This window comes from Anneissia japonica, unplaced genomic scaffold, assembly GCF_011630105.1.
Source record: "Anneissia japonica isolate Jap-2015-1 unplaced genomic scaffold, ASM1163010v1 scaffold640_len1575945_cov177, whole genome shotgun sequence".
Taxonomy (NCBI): Eukaryota; Metazoa; Echinodermata; class Crinoidea; order Comatulida; family Comatulidae; genus Anneissia; species Anneissia japonica.
The window spans coordinates 628,055-645,341 of NW_022684376.1; the positions used below are offsets into that span (position 1 = coordinate 628,055).

Consider the following 17,287-nt stretch of genomic DNA (forward strand, 5'->3'; position numbering starts at 1 on the left):
AATAACAGGAATTAAATAAAACCTATGATATCATTATTAAATTTCATCGATGTGCTGATTATGTGCATATAAGTCAAATAACGTGTACAGTACTGAGAAACTCCAAACAATAAGCCTATAACGTAACAGTTATTCTTTGAAGTGGTGGCGTTATTGCCTGACGGATGATCCCGATAGAATGGTGTTCCAGACAAGGGCCCAATGTACTACTTTATTAATACTTTTAATTACACAGCGCATTTCTATTTAATTGAGCCTACATTCATTAGAATATAATAATATTTACGAAATAATTTATTTTTTTATTTAGTTATTTCTATAAACCTCCCGAAGGAGAAGCAAGTTTGTACAATATGAATAAAATCCAAGATAAGACATATCATTGGTGCCCTTAAGATAAGTACGAATTTAATTAAGTATGATTAAAATGAACGAGATGCAGAGTTTTTATTAAAAATCTAGGCCATGAGGTCTAAGTATTTTACTATATTACTGACTTTTGGCAAGTCAATTGCGTGAATAAGGGGTGCTTCGGCAAAATGTAGGTAGGCCCTATGCCAGCAACTTTCAGTAACTTTATTCCGTAGCTTGCCAAGCTTATTAACACGCCCCTCCAAAAATTACTCGCGCGCCCCCCCCCCCAAAAAAAATTACAGTCAAGTAGTTGAAAATCAACTAAAATCACATTATTTTTGAAAATTAGAGCCCCTCAACTGATCATCGACCCCCACCCACCCACTTTACCTTTGCGCCCACCATCAGCACCCCCATTTCAAGACTTCAAAATACGCCATTGGTAAAACTCAGTAGGTCTAGTCGGGGGCCTAGTACTATAAACTACATCTACCTTACTATTGACTTGTTATTGATATTAAGGTTAAAAGTAGCAACTATCAAATATAGCTTCAATAGCATAAACAAAGCATGGTTCAGTGGCACGCCTCATCTATTCTGAAAATGTGTCCCCCTTCCCCACACATTTGAAAAATTCTGAATCCGCCCCTGACAGTGCACATTTGAAAAATTCTGGAGCCGCCCCTGACAGTGGCCTAACAGAGAATTCCCAAGTTCATTTATTATCATTTGAATTAATCATTAAACACTGTATTAACAATATAAATTATAGCTGATATTTCTATACAGTGTACAATATTAACATTGTATAAATATCAACTATAAGAAGGATATTAAACTATCTGGATCGATATTAGTCTAAACTATTAGCTTCGTTGCTCTGAAAAAGAAAAGCCTATACACCATGTGTGTTAGTAGAAATGGACATGTTAAGCAAAAAGGCACTATATAGCATATATTACTATGGAGGTATTTTTTATACCCCCATGGTATTCCTTCTTGGTGTCAACACATATTAGAACTTACTGTGACTGACGCTTGGCGCTAACCCTCACCTTTCCACTGCTGATTCTTTAAAGTGTGCTCATGAACGCCATTTTAAATTACTTCCACTTGTTACAAGACCTGCAATATCAAGAAAATACGAGAAACATAAGCGACTATAGTTGCAGGAGAATGGAAAATTGATACCATAATGGTGCAGTGAAGTAAATCATACATCTTCAAATCGAAAATATCTAAGTCACAACGATATGTTTGAGATACAAAAATCGTGTTCCTTTGTCACGGTAAACCAAGAATCGCGTTTTAAATTCAGAATAGCACATCAATTATTATAATACCTGTCCCTACATTGATTTACTGTAATTCATGCATTTTAATTACCAAAACGTAGCATTTGCTTAATCCACCCACTTACCCACTATTATATCTTTTCACATCCTCCTCAGCTGCTTACACTGAGGGCCTTACAAAAATAAACGAAACAAAACAAAACAAAACAGCAGCATGTTTTACACCTGTGTTTAATATTTAAAATCAGAAGCTTAATCTAAAATACCTCAATAGCAGTAAAAGAAACATTCACACAATTATTCAAATTCATTCAAAGTCTCCCTTGCAGTTTGGTACCACCTATCTTGTGAAAATTCCTGCTTGTTTTCAATACGTAATTCGTTAATTAATTGATCCCGTTTTTATAGTTTAATTTAGTTTAATACAGTACCGGTAATGCCTATGTTGAGTTAGCCTATTTTATGCATTTTTAATAGACGGAATATTATATGATTATGGTGTGGGCGGGGTAGGGGATTGGCTGAGGTGGTCTAGACCCTGTAGGCCTAGAACTCCCTCTCTTTTGGCCTCTATTTCGAATTCGTAAACCCGCCACTCGCTTTGAAAATATATTTTTGCAAATGTTTTCTGCATATAATATATTTGCTGTGTTTATTAAATAATTCTAAGTAATCGACTTCTACGGGATATCTAAAACAGAGCTTTTAATAATACTGTAATAATGGCAGCAGTCATAGTAGTATAACAGCCTAACAGTGAATTTCCTTTAATAGACGAATAAAACATATCATTTCGTCTCGTGTAATTCCATAAAATTATCGATAATCATGATGACGATGATGATAATGCTGATGATTATGATAATTAATATGATTATGATGATAATAATAATAGATTGATTTTATACAGCGCAAATAAACGAGCAAGACAACGAAAAAAATCAATAAATAAAAAAAAATTAAAAAAAATTCAAGCTAGCACCCAAATGATTATGATGATGATGATGAAAATAATGTTGTTGATGATGAAATATATAAATCCTTAAAAAAATCATGAAAAAATATTTTTGAAATTCAATAGATGTTCTATCTAAATGCAGACAATATATTATTGCCGTGATTTTAATCTATCAGCCGATTTCTCACGAAATTAATAAGTTCGTATGCTCGATAACAAATATGATACAGAATAAAAGTTGGCTTTCATCGCTGACAGCTTTCACTGCTACTGACTGGTCGGTGGAATCGGGGAGATTTCCCGATTGTGTAGGGACAACTACGGTTAAACGTCTGGCAGGCCTACAGACGGTCTCTCCGCAGATTTTTTATAAAAGTTCTGGGAAAGATTATCTAGTACACGCCTTTAAGTTCTCTTTTTGCACACAGAATTTATCGATTTCACAGAAAAGAGGAATGTTTACACTTATTCCTAAGAAAGATAAATCTGTTTATATTTAAAGAACTAGCGACCAATTACATTACTAAATACGGACTATAAAATTATTGCCAAGAGTGTAGCTAACAAATTAAAAAGAGTGTTATCTTCGATAATTAATTCAAATCAGACATGTTTTCTTAAAGGTCGCTTTACAGGCGAATACATTCGCTTAATTTTTGATGTTATTAAATATACTGAAGATGAAGATATTCCCGGACTATTACTTTTCCTTGATTACGAAAAAGTATTTGATAAAGTTGAACGGTGCTTTATTCAAAAAGCACTGGTGACCTTTGAATTTGGGGATAAGTTTACCAAAGAAATGAGGTAATGTAAAATGATATTCAAAATACAATTATAAATAACGGAAATACTACCAAAAATTTGTTCATCTTTCGCGTGGGTAAGACAGGGCTGTCCACTGACATGGAACTGTCTATGTGCATGGAAGAGTCGAGCTCTTAGGGCCTACTTTATATGCAAACATTACAAGGATAAAAAGTATTTTCATTCCAAAATTAATTTACCGCCTTTCCATTTTGCCAAACCCGCCATTTTCTTTTTTTAAAGAAAGTGCAAAATACCGTATGTTCTTCAAATTTACTTGGAATGACAGGCGATATGCTATCAAAACAATAAATAATGTACAACAATTACGAATGTGGTGGCCTGATCATGCCGCACATCGAAAGTTTTACAGAGGCCCTTAAAGTCGCATGGGTTAAACGTTACTTGCACAAAAATAATAATGCAAAATGGAAATTATTCTTTGACCACGAAATTAGCAAATACGGCAAAATGTATTTATTTGAATTTAATTTTGACGTTAATTCAATTATATTCCCACAAATAATGTCCCATAGTTTCTATAGAGATGTGATAGTGGCCTGGTCAAAATTCAATTTTTAACAGCCGGAAACGAAGGTAGAGTGCACGTGTCGGAAACATTATGGAATAGGCCTAATAGTTTTATACAGATTGATGGCAAATCTATATTTTATTTTAGTTGGTGGAAAGCGCGGGGGTTAAATACATTTATGATTTGACAGCAGGTGGTAACTTTCTTACATTTAATCAATTTCAACAAAAATTTAATATACAAACAAATTTCCTTAAGTACAACGACATTGTAAGCGCTATTCGCTATTTTAACACTGAAACAAATGTAGTGAATGAACTTGGCAATTTCAAACACATAAACAAACAACTAACACAAATTTCCATCAATGAAAAATCATAATAAAAGAATAATTATATCCCAGTTTAATTAAGAAATATGTTTAAATTCCGGAAACAGAATCTGGAGAGCCATTGAACTGGGAAGCGATTTTTGTGTGTCCAACAAACAGTGGCGTATCTAGGGGGTGAGTGCACAACGCCCCTCCAAAAATTACTCGCGTACCCCACCCCAGTCTCCCCCCAAAAAACCACGGTCAAGTAGTTAAAAATCACCTAAAATCACATTATTTTGCGAATTAGCGCCCCTCAGCTGATCATCGAGCCCCCCCCCCACCTTCACCCTTGNCTATTTAAAACCTGTCTCTTATACACATCTAGATGTGTATAAGAGACAGCAAAGCGCACTTTAGACACAGGATTAAAGAATTTTCAGTTTAAATTTATTCATAGACACGTTGCAACAAATAGGCCTAATTCTCTATTCAATATTAAGATGATTGATTCACCAATATGTATTATGTAATCATCCAGACTTCACGTTTCCCGACCCCCACAACCAACAGTACCCCTACTTCAATTCTCCTAGATATGCCACCGAGTTTTCATTTTATTCAGGTTCGGTATATTGAACCTAAAACTCGATGCGTGACACTATTCTGACAGGAAGAAAGGGCACTTTCGTTGCATAATTTAATTCAAAACTTATTTTTTTCTGAACGGGCGGCGCTTATTCGAGGATTTAAGGCCTGTTTATACTTCAACGATAACGATAAAAAAGCTAAAAAGCAATTGTTCATATAGAAAATAAAAGAAGTAAGAGAAGTTTTTACAGTAGAACGATTCGATAACGATTTATCAGTTGTGCGATAACATATTTTGACGAATCAAATCAGATGACGTCATAATCATGGAAAAACATTAAACTCGTAGTAGTAGCAACGATTTTATCGTTTTTCCATGGTTATGACGTCATCTGATTTGATTTGTTAAAATATTTTGTTATCGTATACACGATAAATCTTTATCGAATCGTCCTAGTGTAAAAACTTCTCTTATTTCTTTTGTTTTCTATATGAACAATCGCTTTTTAGCTTTTTTATCGTTATCGTTGTAAGTATAAACAGGCCTTTACAGTAAAACTTTCACAATATATGTAATGTACTGAACAGAAGGAGAAATGTAATCTCAATTTTAAATATATTTCAAATCGGTCAAGTGGAGCTACTTTTAATAATAGGCAAATGATACATATTTCTTATGCTTGATTGAGCAGTCCGGAACAGTAGGGATTAAATGTAATGATATCGGAAGTGAGATGATTTTACTTCCAAAAAAATCAATTACATCTGCTCACATGCAAAAATGCATTGACAAAAAAGAAGTTTCGATGAAACACCTGTCGGCGATTTGGTTTTTTTTTTTTTGTAAGGGCATCAAAACTTAAAGCTTACTTGAATTGATTTATTTTCGTTCAATTTACAAAAATGAAAATTGTAAAAAAATACGATTAAGGTAATTGGTGGAATAAAGTTTATTGTGAATTAAAAACATCAAACGAACTGGCAGTGGTCGAAACGACCTACCACCTGTTGAACCCCCAGCAGCACCAATTAAATTCACCCTTACCCTTAAATTTTCCTTGCAGTCTGTCATTAAGATTGAATGGTGAACTAGGTATGTCACATTAAGTCTTTCTGTGACGTTTTTAACTTAGATACTCGGTAGTCTATTGACTTCTGTAGCTTTTATATAATATTAATAATATTACGTGCAATATACCACTGTTGTCTATCCTTAGGTCTGGAATCTGCGTGGGGCAGGGAGGGCTCTTGCCCTCCTGTTGAACAGGCCTGGACCGTGCCGTCATCTGACGCCACAACGAGGTCGTCAGATCAAAAATTTAAAAAATATTATTTGCCTACCGAAATAACGTTATTTAGATTGCCAATCCCTATGTGCACAATTGGGACCATACTAAGCCATAAGCCCTACCAGGGATTTTTATTGCGGAATTCGGACCAGGCTCTAGCCGGCCCCTTGGTTCAGACCCCGCGTCAGACCCCTTGTCGGCAAATTTCTGGAGCCAGCGCTGCCACATATCAGCGTGCAAAGGTGGGGATGGAGCTTTTTTAATTGAAGGCCTACTGAAACTGATGTTTTATGTTATTGTTAGTGACTTCACAATAATAATCCCTCTTGGGATATATTACGTCTTAAACTAACCCACAGCATTTACCTTTCTTGAAAATCCCCACAGTATTATAGCCCTTAAATTAACAGATTACTGCAACAGTGCAAGAGGATAGACAAAAACAGTAACATCGATGTCGCCTTAATAGAGGTTACTTCATACAAAATTTAATTTAATAATGTAACTGCAAACAACAATACAACTTGCATCACCAAACATGCGGTTCCATCTAACTACTATTTCTATTTTCTGAAATTTAATCTAAATTATATTAACGCAAATGGTGTTTCTAAACTGACCAATCAGCCATATTTTGTTGGTCACATGGATAACTTGCGCTGATTAACACATTCTGGTGACGTTAATTTTCACTGTCAACGAAGTCTATTTACGAACCACTTGAATGAAAATAATACTCAACAAAAATTCGTACCCAATGAAATAAAACAATCGAATAAGCCCAATGGTAGCCTGTAGTAGAAACTATTGTGAGAGCTCTCATAAGATTGGTTAAAAAAAAAGGAATAACCCAGTCAATCAGTTGAGGTTAATGTGTGTTCATTGCCATACAGAATGAAATATTGTGAGCTCTGATAAATGTTACAAACAGTGAAAGAACCTACTTTACATTGAGGTCTAATAAAATAACTGTCATACAGAATATATTAACATGGTAAATATGTACAACTATTTAAAACAACAGAACACAGTCAATGACATACAAATGTAATCATTGTAAAGACAAACAAGACCAGTCAATAAGTCAGTTGAGGATATGTGACATCAATGCCATTCAGAAGGAATTATTGTGATAGTTCTGGTATATATGTCAAGAAAAGAAGCAAGTCAATCAGTCGAGGTCATGCAAGATTACTGCCATACAGAATAAATTAATGTGATTTCTCTGGTTCTGGTAAGAATGTGTCAAACAGTGGAAGAACTCTTTAAATAACAAGTTGAGACACTGTCATGCATAATGAACTATTGTAACAGCTCTGATATCTCATTATATTTTAACAATTGAACACAGTCAATCAGTTCAGTTAGATCACTGAGTGACATACAGAAGGATTCATTGTGGTAACTCTGGAATGGATGTTTCAAACAATGGAAGAACCCAGTCAATCAGTTGTGGCTGTGTCAGATCACTGCCATATAATGGATCAAACATCATCTCCAAACTCCTGATGGTGCTCAGTGTCACTTCAAATGGAATCTGTAATAAAATAATGAGTCAGAAATTATTGATAATAAATTTAATTTAGCAAATATTTAGTTAATGAGTAATTGGATCTGTTAAGGAGATAACAATGTTGGCAATTACAGAAGACGACATTTTATTGACAACTGTAATTAGCCTGAGTACCACAGCCAAGGGAACAGACTTTTAGTATCTTAAGTAGATTGATAATGATATTCACATACCATGGAATCAAATTGCTGCCTATAATTATACACACATAGTAAGCTTTAAGCCTGATTTTCAGGATTTTTATGTTCAGATTCTTATTTTAACTTTTTGTAACTATTATACAACAATAATATAAAGTCTTACCTCTAATTCAGAATATTGGATATTGACATTTGTGAAGAGATTTTGCACACTTGCCATACACTGCTTTAATAGAGCCTGCATATAAATCAAAAGATATATATCAAACAATAAAAAGAGAAGTCTAATACTTATAACAGCATTATAATTTGTCACTGACACCACAAACTTCAAAAAATCATATTTTTTTTTACTTTGACATTGTGATTATGTCGATTGAACTTTATCTTTTCACCTAACTGTGAAGAGTGCAACTACACTAACTAAATAGGCTAATTAGCCATCGTGCACAAACCGAGAAAAATGGATTTTTCTTTTTCACAAAGAGACACAAACTTTCAGTGGGTTATTAGAAGACATGCATGCGGCGTTGCTATTGTTGTGATCGGGTAAGAGGCCTGGCTGGGGTAGGGCTAGAGGCATAGCGGTACCCTCCTTGCAGTATAACATGGAATAGGCATATACACATGCATCAAATGTGGAATTATTAGTAAAAACATATTGGTTTTAGCAGAATAAACTTGTTTGTATTCCTTTGATCACCATTGACTACAATGGTAAAAATTTTCGTTTTCACGAAGAGACACAAAGTTTGCTGTACATGTAAACAACCTATGCTTACTAAATTCTTATCGTTTTCATGCTAATGAACAGGTTAATTAAAGTTAAGAAAAGAAAAATAAATTGAACATTTGAATTCTTTAATGATTTATCTTTAATAATATTCAAATAATAAATAAAATTAAATAATATTCAAAATTTTGAGATCTTGGTAGTGAAATTTACGGATTTGTGAAGTAGTCCATTTCAAAACATTGTTTTTGTCTAAATTGAGGTTTGTATCTTCGTGAAAATGGTGATGAATTATGTGTTTAAAGCTGCATTCTGGATCTATTTGATGGAAAAAGCAGTTTATTGAAAATCATCGTTAACTATTTACGTTCATACACAGTAATTTGCATATGTCATCAAATTGGCTATATTGCCAATTGCAATACGCTTACAGCAAATTTATTTACAGAAGTTCTAAAATCATCAGCACTCTTATTGACAATCAACACATTTTTTAATCAAGAAGAAAAGATATACTTACTTCCAAATTTTCATCCCGTTTAACTTTAGCAGACAACTGGGTGATGCGTGCAGTTCTTTTCGATTTACGACTTGATGGTTTTCCTTGAGTTGGAGGGGTGATCGGTTTATCGGCAGCTTTTGGTTTGTCTGCCAGAGACATCTCAGCCTTCTGCTTCAGTTCAACTAGTTGATTGTGTAGGATTTTAACTTTTGCGTAAGGTAAAACACGTTTACCGCAGCCCTGCTTGGTAATTTTAGAACTCTTTGGCTGTTTTGTCGTGATAGCGTAAAGGAGGAGGATATCTCCCGTGCTGTCTAAGCAGGAGCTGAACACGCTTCTGTACCACTGAATGCAAAGTTGTTTATCGGATGTCAGAGCTGGAATCTTGTCATTAAACTTTGGTGGTTCTTTGATCACCGGTGTTGTCTCATTTTGCAAGATGTTTCTGATTGGAATAGCAGGCTGTATGGCAGGTTCAATCGGAGCCAGATGCAGTTGAGATGGAGGATAGATGGCACTGCATTCAGATGCATAAACCTGGAGGTGATTAGTCAGGAAGTTGTGCATGCGCTGGAGTCTTAGTGCAGCGGCATCAGCTAACAATGGTAGTCTAACTACATTCCTGCTTGTCCCAATGTCGCTTGTGTTTGTGTCGTCTGGTAATATGTCCTTGATGCCTATGGCCGACATGCTACACATCCGCTGCAGGATGGATGTGTATGTGACAAGATGTATCCAGGTAAGTTGTAGCTCTTTTGTTGGGTATCTAAAGTCATCATTGTCCTGACTTGCTTCTTCTAAAGTGTCTAACACATTCTTTGAATCCAAGGAGTTCCCATGAATTTCTGAAATCAGATAAAATAAATGTGCATTACCACAAAGACCACGTCCAGTCTCCAGACAAATTACAGGCAAGAATTTCAGTATGTTGAAACAGTCATCATTTTTACAAGAGTACAAAAACACACCTTTGTCTGTGTCCCCCCACCTTCCCCTTAAAAACTACACAATAAAATGATTTTTGTCAGTATAAGATCATTATTTTATCTTTCTAAAAAAAAGTACATATGCTTTAAACTGTCAATCCCCTCTTCCCCTAATATACATATTTTGTACTCTTATGAAAAAAAAACCAAAAAAAACGATGAAAATTTCTTAGGAAATACTGGAAACAAGGAATCCAAAAATGGATAACCACCTTGTTCAATCACCATCAAGTCCTCCTTCAAGAAGTCAGGTATAGCTTGCTTCATGGTATCTTTATACTGGATAGTTGTCAATGTTGAGTCACCGATCAGCAAGGCAAGTCGACGTTGAGCCTGTGCTAAAGACGTTGCTGCACGTACAGCCATCCAAGCTGCATGCATTTCTTTCTTTTTCTCTCTTTGCAAATGCAGTACTTGATGAACTACCTTTGAACCGCTCTTACGACTGGATTTTTGAGTTGATGCAGAAGGCTGAAATAAAAAACCAGAAACTGTGATGCCTTGTTTGTAAAGCATATCTCAGTAGGTTTTGCAAATGGCATTTTTGCTATTGGTTAGAGATGGACAGAAAATATTTTTTAAATAGTTACTATTCTTAATGGGAATGACAGAAAACAGATGTTACAGTATGTATATATCAGAAGTCTCAAGTTGACAAAAGCTACAGTACTTCTGGACGATTTGGTTTAATGAGCTTACTTTGACACAACTTTATTGTGTCTTGCCTCCTGTGATAAGCCTCATGGCCAGACAAGCACTGTATTAAAGATATGTAGCCATTCTGAATAGTGGAAGATTTATGGGAGATTTCTAAGAGACTCCTGCCACTGGCGGAAGACTGGGATCCCTGTGCATATACGAGCAAACAAGTACCTTAGTTTCCTTTGCAGAGACAACCGATGAGGTGGTGGAGACATCATCAGGGTCTTGAACTGCATTTAAGACAGTGCTTCCCTTCATGTACACCTCAGCCATTTCAAGGTAAGCTTCCTTAATCAACCTATACATATCAAAATCAGAGTAATTATATTTTGATCACTGCTATCAGATGGTAGGCTTACCAGCAAAATCATTCAAGTATAAGTATCTCAGTCATCTATAAGCAGAGTGTCTTAGACAGCTAGAGAGTGCTTAGTAGAAAAATGGGGTAAGTTGGGGAATAAGTAGGGATGTACAGTTGACAGAAACTCACGCGATGACTCTCTTCCCTAATTGTTTATTGTCAAAATCATAAAAGGATAAGTTATAATGATTCTATTTTTGTTATTTATTTGTTATTTGGTATTTGTATTGCACCTACTCCTTTAGGTTACAAAGCACTTGGTTTTCCCTGGTCACTGGGTCCACATGCATAAGTGCTGTTGCCATATTGGCACAGTAACAGGCAACCCCATCAGGTAAACATTTATACTCCTGAGTGGAGGGAAGCAATACAGATAAAGTGCTCAAGGACACAAGCAAAATGCAGTTAGAAATTGAAACCCCACCCAAGAGGATGGGAAACCAAACTGTTCCCGCTGCACCAAACCACTTCTACTGCATGTATAACAGAAAATAATTAAAAGAAAAACATACCACAAACAACACACTAGAAAACAATGCATTAGTAAAAAAAATAATATTAACAGAATTGTTAATTGTGCTGATTATTATTACTGCTAGCTATGAGTAAATTCTGCTTTAAAATATCTCTAATGAGAAAAGGTAAATGTAAAACTTACTGTAGATCGTGATTTGCAGTATAGCTAGTGGAGATTGCTTGCACCAAGGTGTCTACAACAGATCTGCAGGAACACAATCCAGCTTTAAATAACTGATGCTCTACTTTACCTGAAAATTAAAAAATATTATTTACTATATTTATATTTGCATTATTAATTATTTTTAGGCACGATTTTTATACTTTGTTTTGTAAACCCGTCACCTACAAATTATCAGGGGCGAATTTAGGGGGGTTGGCTCCCTTTTTTAGAAAGTTAAATAAAGCAAAAAAAAAATTAGGAAAAAGAAAAAACTGATCGCCCAAAACTCCTTAGAGGTTATTTTTGGGTGTCTAGATAACAAAAATTTCGCGGGAGCACTCCCCCGGTCCCCCTAGGGTAGTGTTATCTCGATCGGCCCCACTTTCGGCCCCCCTCCCAGACATCTCTGGATCCGCAACTGATCATAATATGTTTTTGGCCTGTTAGCCCACTCATCAATGTGAAAAAAAAAATTTTTTTAAAGAATCAGAAGAAAATAATTTAAAAAAAAAAATTATTTTCATTTTTCTAAACTAGTTTGAATAAAGAATAGAGAATTTTAAAATCTAAGGGAAAAACAAACTAACCGAAATGAAGAAGTATCTCCGCTTGTAATGTAAAGTTTGTACGAACACAGACTCTGCTCAGTGATAAAGCACTTGCTAACACATCAGCACTTAAACGCCACAACATGGTTGACTCTTCTTCCGTACTGTAAAATAAAACAAAACTTTTTAAAAAATAGCATGCCAGTTTTTAAAAAATATACTAAAATAAATACATATTTACTATGTATTTGTACCTGATGATTGTGGACAGTTTTTGACAGCTGTCCATGTGAAACAAGTTTGTATATGGCATTTTTCTGATTTATGTGTGTATATTTAATAATATAAATTATAGCAGGATTTGCCATTTTTATCACACAATTGCTATCAAGAGCTATAACGCATATTCAGGATATTTGTACGGTATGTACCAATGCAACCATTTATTTTGTTTGGTCAAAAGCCCTGCAGAATATAAGTTTTTTTTTTTGACATCCCTAAATATGACATAACATCACTATATATATACAGTAGGCACATCATGACTATATATGGGCATACAGAGCGTATAATTCATGTGGAGTTGGTACCTACCTGAAGCTAGCCTGCCTTGCCATCGTGTAGCCAATCCTCATCTTCAACTTAACCAATAGGAGCAAGTGTGGCAAATAAATGTTATGAAACGGGAATGTTAAGCTAGATAATGCCGGCTGTATGTTGTGTATCTCAACACATTCTCCAAGGTACTTCATCTGAAAGAATTCAAAGTTGAAATTATGTTACCAATAAACGTCAAACCTACAGAAGGTTTGACCATGTTTCAGCACCATTGGACTAAGCATTACCTCCATCAAAAAGTGAACAAAAGGTGCAGAAAAAAAGGAAAGTTAGAGTGGAGCAGAGGTCAGAAAGACAAATCTTATATAAAGAGAACAAATTCAAGAGAAAAAAAATAGATATCTTGATCATTTTTTGATTTAAATACATTAAATGTTTTGATTATGACAATGGAATATCAAATTTAAGAGTATAGATATTTTATGTGAAATGACTGACCTGTTGTAAGAGCATATCTTGCACCTCACAATAACTCTGCAACGTAATCTGCAAAGCTAATGTGGTAGTCGCTACCTCCTCTGGGATATCCAGTGCTTCCAGGTCAATGAGGTGGGTTCTTGCAAGACACTGCAGCCGTGAAGCTTCTGGGGAGAGTGTCTGAAGCCCAGTCAGAAGGTCCACCACCTCCTGAAAATACAATTAAGAAAAGTACAATAATGAATATTATACATTAAAAAGAAATATTTTTTTACTGAAATCACGCCAAACTGCAGGATTTTGAAAAAAAAAAAAAAAAAAGGGATGGGAAAATGGCATGCTGTTGCATCCAGATTATTGTGAAAATTTGAACTAAGGCAGTCAAATGAGAAACATTTTCTTTTGCCCTCCCTTTCCTGACACTGCTGTTTAATATCAATCATATAACGCATTGCAATGCCTACCTTCAGCGTTTGTTTAACATCTGACAAGGCACGTCCTTCCTGCAAGTCCAAGAGGGCGCCCTGCAGAAGGAATTCTGCCTGTAGTTCAATGTCTCCACATGCTTCTGCCTCTGTCAGGCCCTGCATGCAATGTTCACGGCATTCACTCAAGTCTAATTTCTCTGAATTGTCTTCTGAAATAAAAACACAGTTCTACGTTTCATATATATTTATATTTTGGTGTGTCACTGGACAAGGCACTTACATGTTGACTCTTCCAACCACAAGAAAGAGTACTGCGTAAAGTGGGTACCCTGAAAAGTTTTAATGAGGATGTGCAACAGATATTTCCGAGTGTCAAGCTTAACAAAAAACCTATCATAGCGGGGCCTGGAACTCACACATATTCCACAAATATACATGCTTCTTGCACAAACATACAAGCTTGTCCTAAAAACACACGTTTTCCGACAAAGATGTGTGTTTGTATACATTTACGCTATCACTTTCTTTGAGAAAGTAACTTTGGTATGGAGGTATATCTCTGTTGCTACTTTTTGTGGGATCTTAACAAATATATCCAAGGCGCAAGACTTATAAGAACAGTTTATCAAACTTAATATATGAAACATTATAATATATACTCCCAGGAGCATCAATGTGTTCCATAGGTGTTGGATCCAAAGGCAAGGTAATAGGTATTGGCATACTATATAGACATAAAATATTCACCCGGAAATAACTGATTAATTGATTGATTGATTGAGTGAGTGAGTGATTGCTTACCTGATATATGGCCCATGCCTCTGACCCCTGTCATCAGGTTCTTTACAAGTGTCAGCCTGCTATTCAGCCAAAGTCTGCCATCAAGTCGTGCTCGACTTTGGGAGTTTTGGTACTGGAAGTGACTTGATTGAGACTGAGACTCATCAGTATAATTGAAGTCTTGAGATGACATCTCTAACACATGCTGGTGACTTCCTTTCATAGAAGATCTCCTACTCAAGAGAAGGGAAAAAAGAAAAGAATAATGGAAAATATGAGGATTGAATTATTATGGTAGCTATTTAGCTACTTAGAAAAAAAATGTCTTCTTCAATTGAAATAGATAGGTATAAATTAACAAAAGCAAATCTTCATTATTTTACTATTCTGTATTATTTATATTTATAGTCAAACAAAATAATTTAACATTAAATTTCACTGTATTGTATATTTTCAGTGTTTTGAAAAAAAAAATGTTTAATGTTTCGATGAATTTGAATAATTGAATAATTGCTTGTACAGATATTAAATTGTAATTCTATTGTATCCTGTTTTATGTATAAGGCTTGCAGGCACCACTTCAGATTATGACACTCTGTTGCTGATGCAGCCCTTGGGCCGTTTGTACCAATAAAATAAATGAAAATAATATGGCATTGTGTATCATTAATTAAAACAAGCATTCTCAAATATATAGTATTGCTATTTAAACTTAAAAAAATCAAAAGATCAGCCTTGTTTCAGTTGGTAATTCATACCTCAAAGAATTGCGAGTGTTCTTTGCAGTTGGTTGATGGAAAATTACACTGGTCTGTATAGCCAGCATGGCAGAGGCCACTGCTGAGGCAGACTTGGAGGCCAACTGGTACTGACAATACACCGACGCCAACTCAAGCTTGCCAAGCACCACCAACTCCAGTTCAGAGGCATGTAGCGTTGCAGTGCCTATATGGAAAATAGTTTTATATTTTTTAAAGGCTTGCAAGGTGAAACAACAATAATAAATAGGTTTGTGGTACACTACATAGATCTTATTGGTATAGATAGTTCAGATTAAAGTTGTTGCTTTGTTTAGAATGTTTCAAATAGATTGCTCTAATTGTCTCCTAAAGATGATTAAAGTTCACAACATGGGTTGTACCACCAACCTATTTATTATTGATAGTAATGCCAATAATAACATTTTCAACTATAAAATATAATTAACCATAAAGCCAAGTCTCCTAATGAGCCTTGGAATTGGATTCCTGACATCTCATTGGATATGAACCCAATTCCCTGGGATTAGAAGGGAGCCAAGCATCTTACACACAAACCTACAGCACCACTTATCAATTATTATAAATATTTTAACCAAACAAAGACTAAGTATCTATTACCTACATTTTGGAAAAATAAATCAACTGGTTTCATTAAGAATATTATATTTTGGGTTGTTGCAACTCCCAATTTTAAAATCAGCATCCAAGATCATTAATTTACAAAGAAATTGAAACCAAAAAATAATCACCAAATTTTACCTTTTTCTTCCATGCAATCTACTAAGATGTTGAGAAATCGTTCCGCAGTGCATAACAACACTCCCTGTGAAATGATAATATACATGAATTAAGGTATTAATGTTAAATTTTAACAATGCAAGTAGTAAGCTTAACTAGTACAGTAAGAGTATATAGACATATATGGCAACACACTCACCTTCATCTTCTCTAGGCCTGGCAAACTCATTCCGGTTGCAAACCCTCCAAGATTGTCCTTTACATTCAAACTTTCCACAGACACATCATCAACAGAAGCGGCTGAGAAGTCCAATAAAAAAAAAAGGGTTTTATACAAAAAATATATCTATGCATTACGCATACAAAGAAGTCGATTAAGATATTGCAGATTGACATTCTTACATTTGAAAAGTATACAAAGACACATACGTATTCATTTACTTCGTTCAAGATTTTGTGATCTCACATTCTTACATTTGGGAAGTGCTTTAGTATAAAATTGTTACCATTATATAAATGACTGATTGTCTTACCCAGTGCATCCTCAATGGTGAGTCGTGGAGTGATTATTATCTTTGCGTCTCTGTCTGTCTTCCGGGATGCAACTGATACCTGAGGTTTATTGACGGTACTTCCTGCTGCGCTCGACTTTCTTCCTTCATTTGGAGCTTCGGGGAAACTAAGGCAAAGATAATTCTTACCAACGGACATTCATATCCATATACACACACACACACACACATATACATATATACATACATAGATTAGTCAAATTAGCAAAGTGGCTCTCTACTGACTTAGACCTGGTGGGTATTAAAATGGGTCGGAGGGCCAAAGTCAATTTTTGATTCCACACCGAGGGCCACACCCAAAATTTTATGTTTCAGTGCACTTCCAAAAACCTTCATACACTGTGTTATGGGCACTTTATGCTTAGTTTTACTATTAAATTTTACAGATCATCGGTGCCGGGCCGCAAAAAGCAAGGTGTTTTCTAGCCAAAGATGGTTGGCAGGCCGCAGACATAGAGTTTGTAATTTATTTTCGCGGGCTGCAAAAAAAAAATCACTGGCGGGTCACACTTTGCCCACCTGTGGCTTAGACATTGCCGAGGAACTCCTTGGGGTCCCTCACATCTATGTCATGTCTATGTACAATGGTACCAAGTATAAGAGTAAATTACGA

At 35.3% G+C, this 17,287-nt stretch overlaps 1 protein-coding gene across 4 annotated transcripts in view; it reads right to left on the reverse strand.

The window, feature by feature from the left end:
• Positions 1-5,782: 5,782 nt before the first annotated feature.
• Positions 5,783-17,287, reverse strand: part of LOC117105565 (cilia- and flagella-associated protein 54-like) — a 53,274-nt gene continuing 41,769 nt past the window's right edge. For all 4 annotated transcript variants that reach the window (XM_033246770.1, XM_033246762.1, XM_033246755.1 and 1 more), the window contains 15 exons: positions 16,636-16,781; positions 16,302-16,402; positions 16,124-16,187; positions 15,362-15,548; positions 14,625-14,836; positions 13,860-14,032; positions 13,417-13,605; positions 12,955-13,112; positions 12,400-12,524; positions 11,792-11,900; positions 10,944-11,070; positions 10,283-10,541; positions 9,103-9,929; positions 8,013-8,087; positions 5,783-7,673 (listed from right to left, as the gene is read on the reverse strand). In XM_033246770.1, coding sequence (XP_033102661.1) covers positions 7,530-7,673; positions 8,013-8,087; positions 9,103-9,929; positions 10,283-10,541; positions 10,944-11,070; positions 11,792-11,900; positions 12,400-12,524; positions 12,955-13,112; positions 13,417-13,605; positions 13,860-14,032; positions 14,625-14,836; positions 15,362-15,548; positions 16,124-16,187; positions 16,302-16,402; positions 16,636-16,781 — 2,896 coding nt within the window. In that variant the 3' untranslated portion in view covers positions 5,783-7,529. The remainder of the gene's footprint in view (positions 7,674-8,012; positions 8,088-9,102; positions 9,930-10,282; positions 10,542-10,943; positions 11,071-11,791; positions 11,901-12,399; positions 12,525-12,954; positions 13,113-13,416; positions 13,606-13,859; positions 14,033-14,624; positions 14,837-15,361; positions 15,549-16,123; positions 16,188-16,301; positions 16,403-16,635; positions 16,782-17,287) is intronic.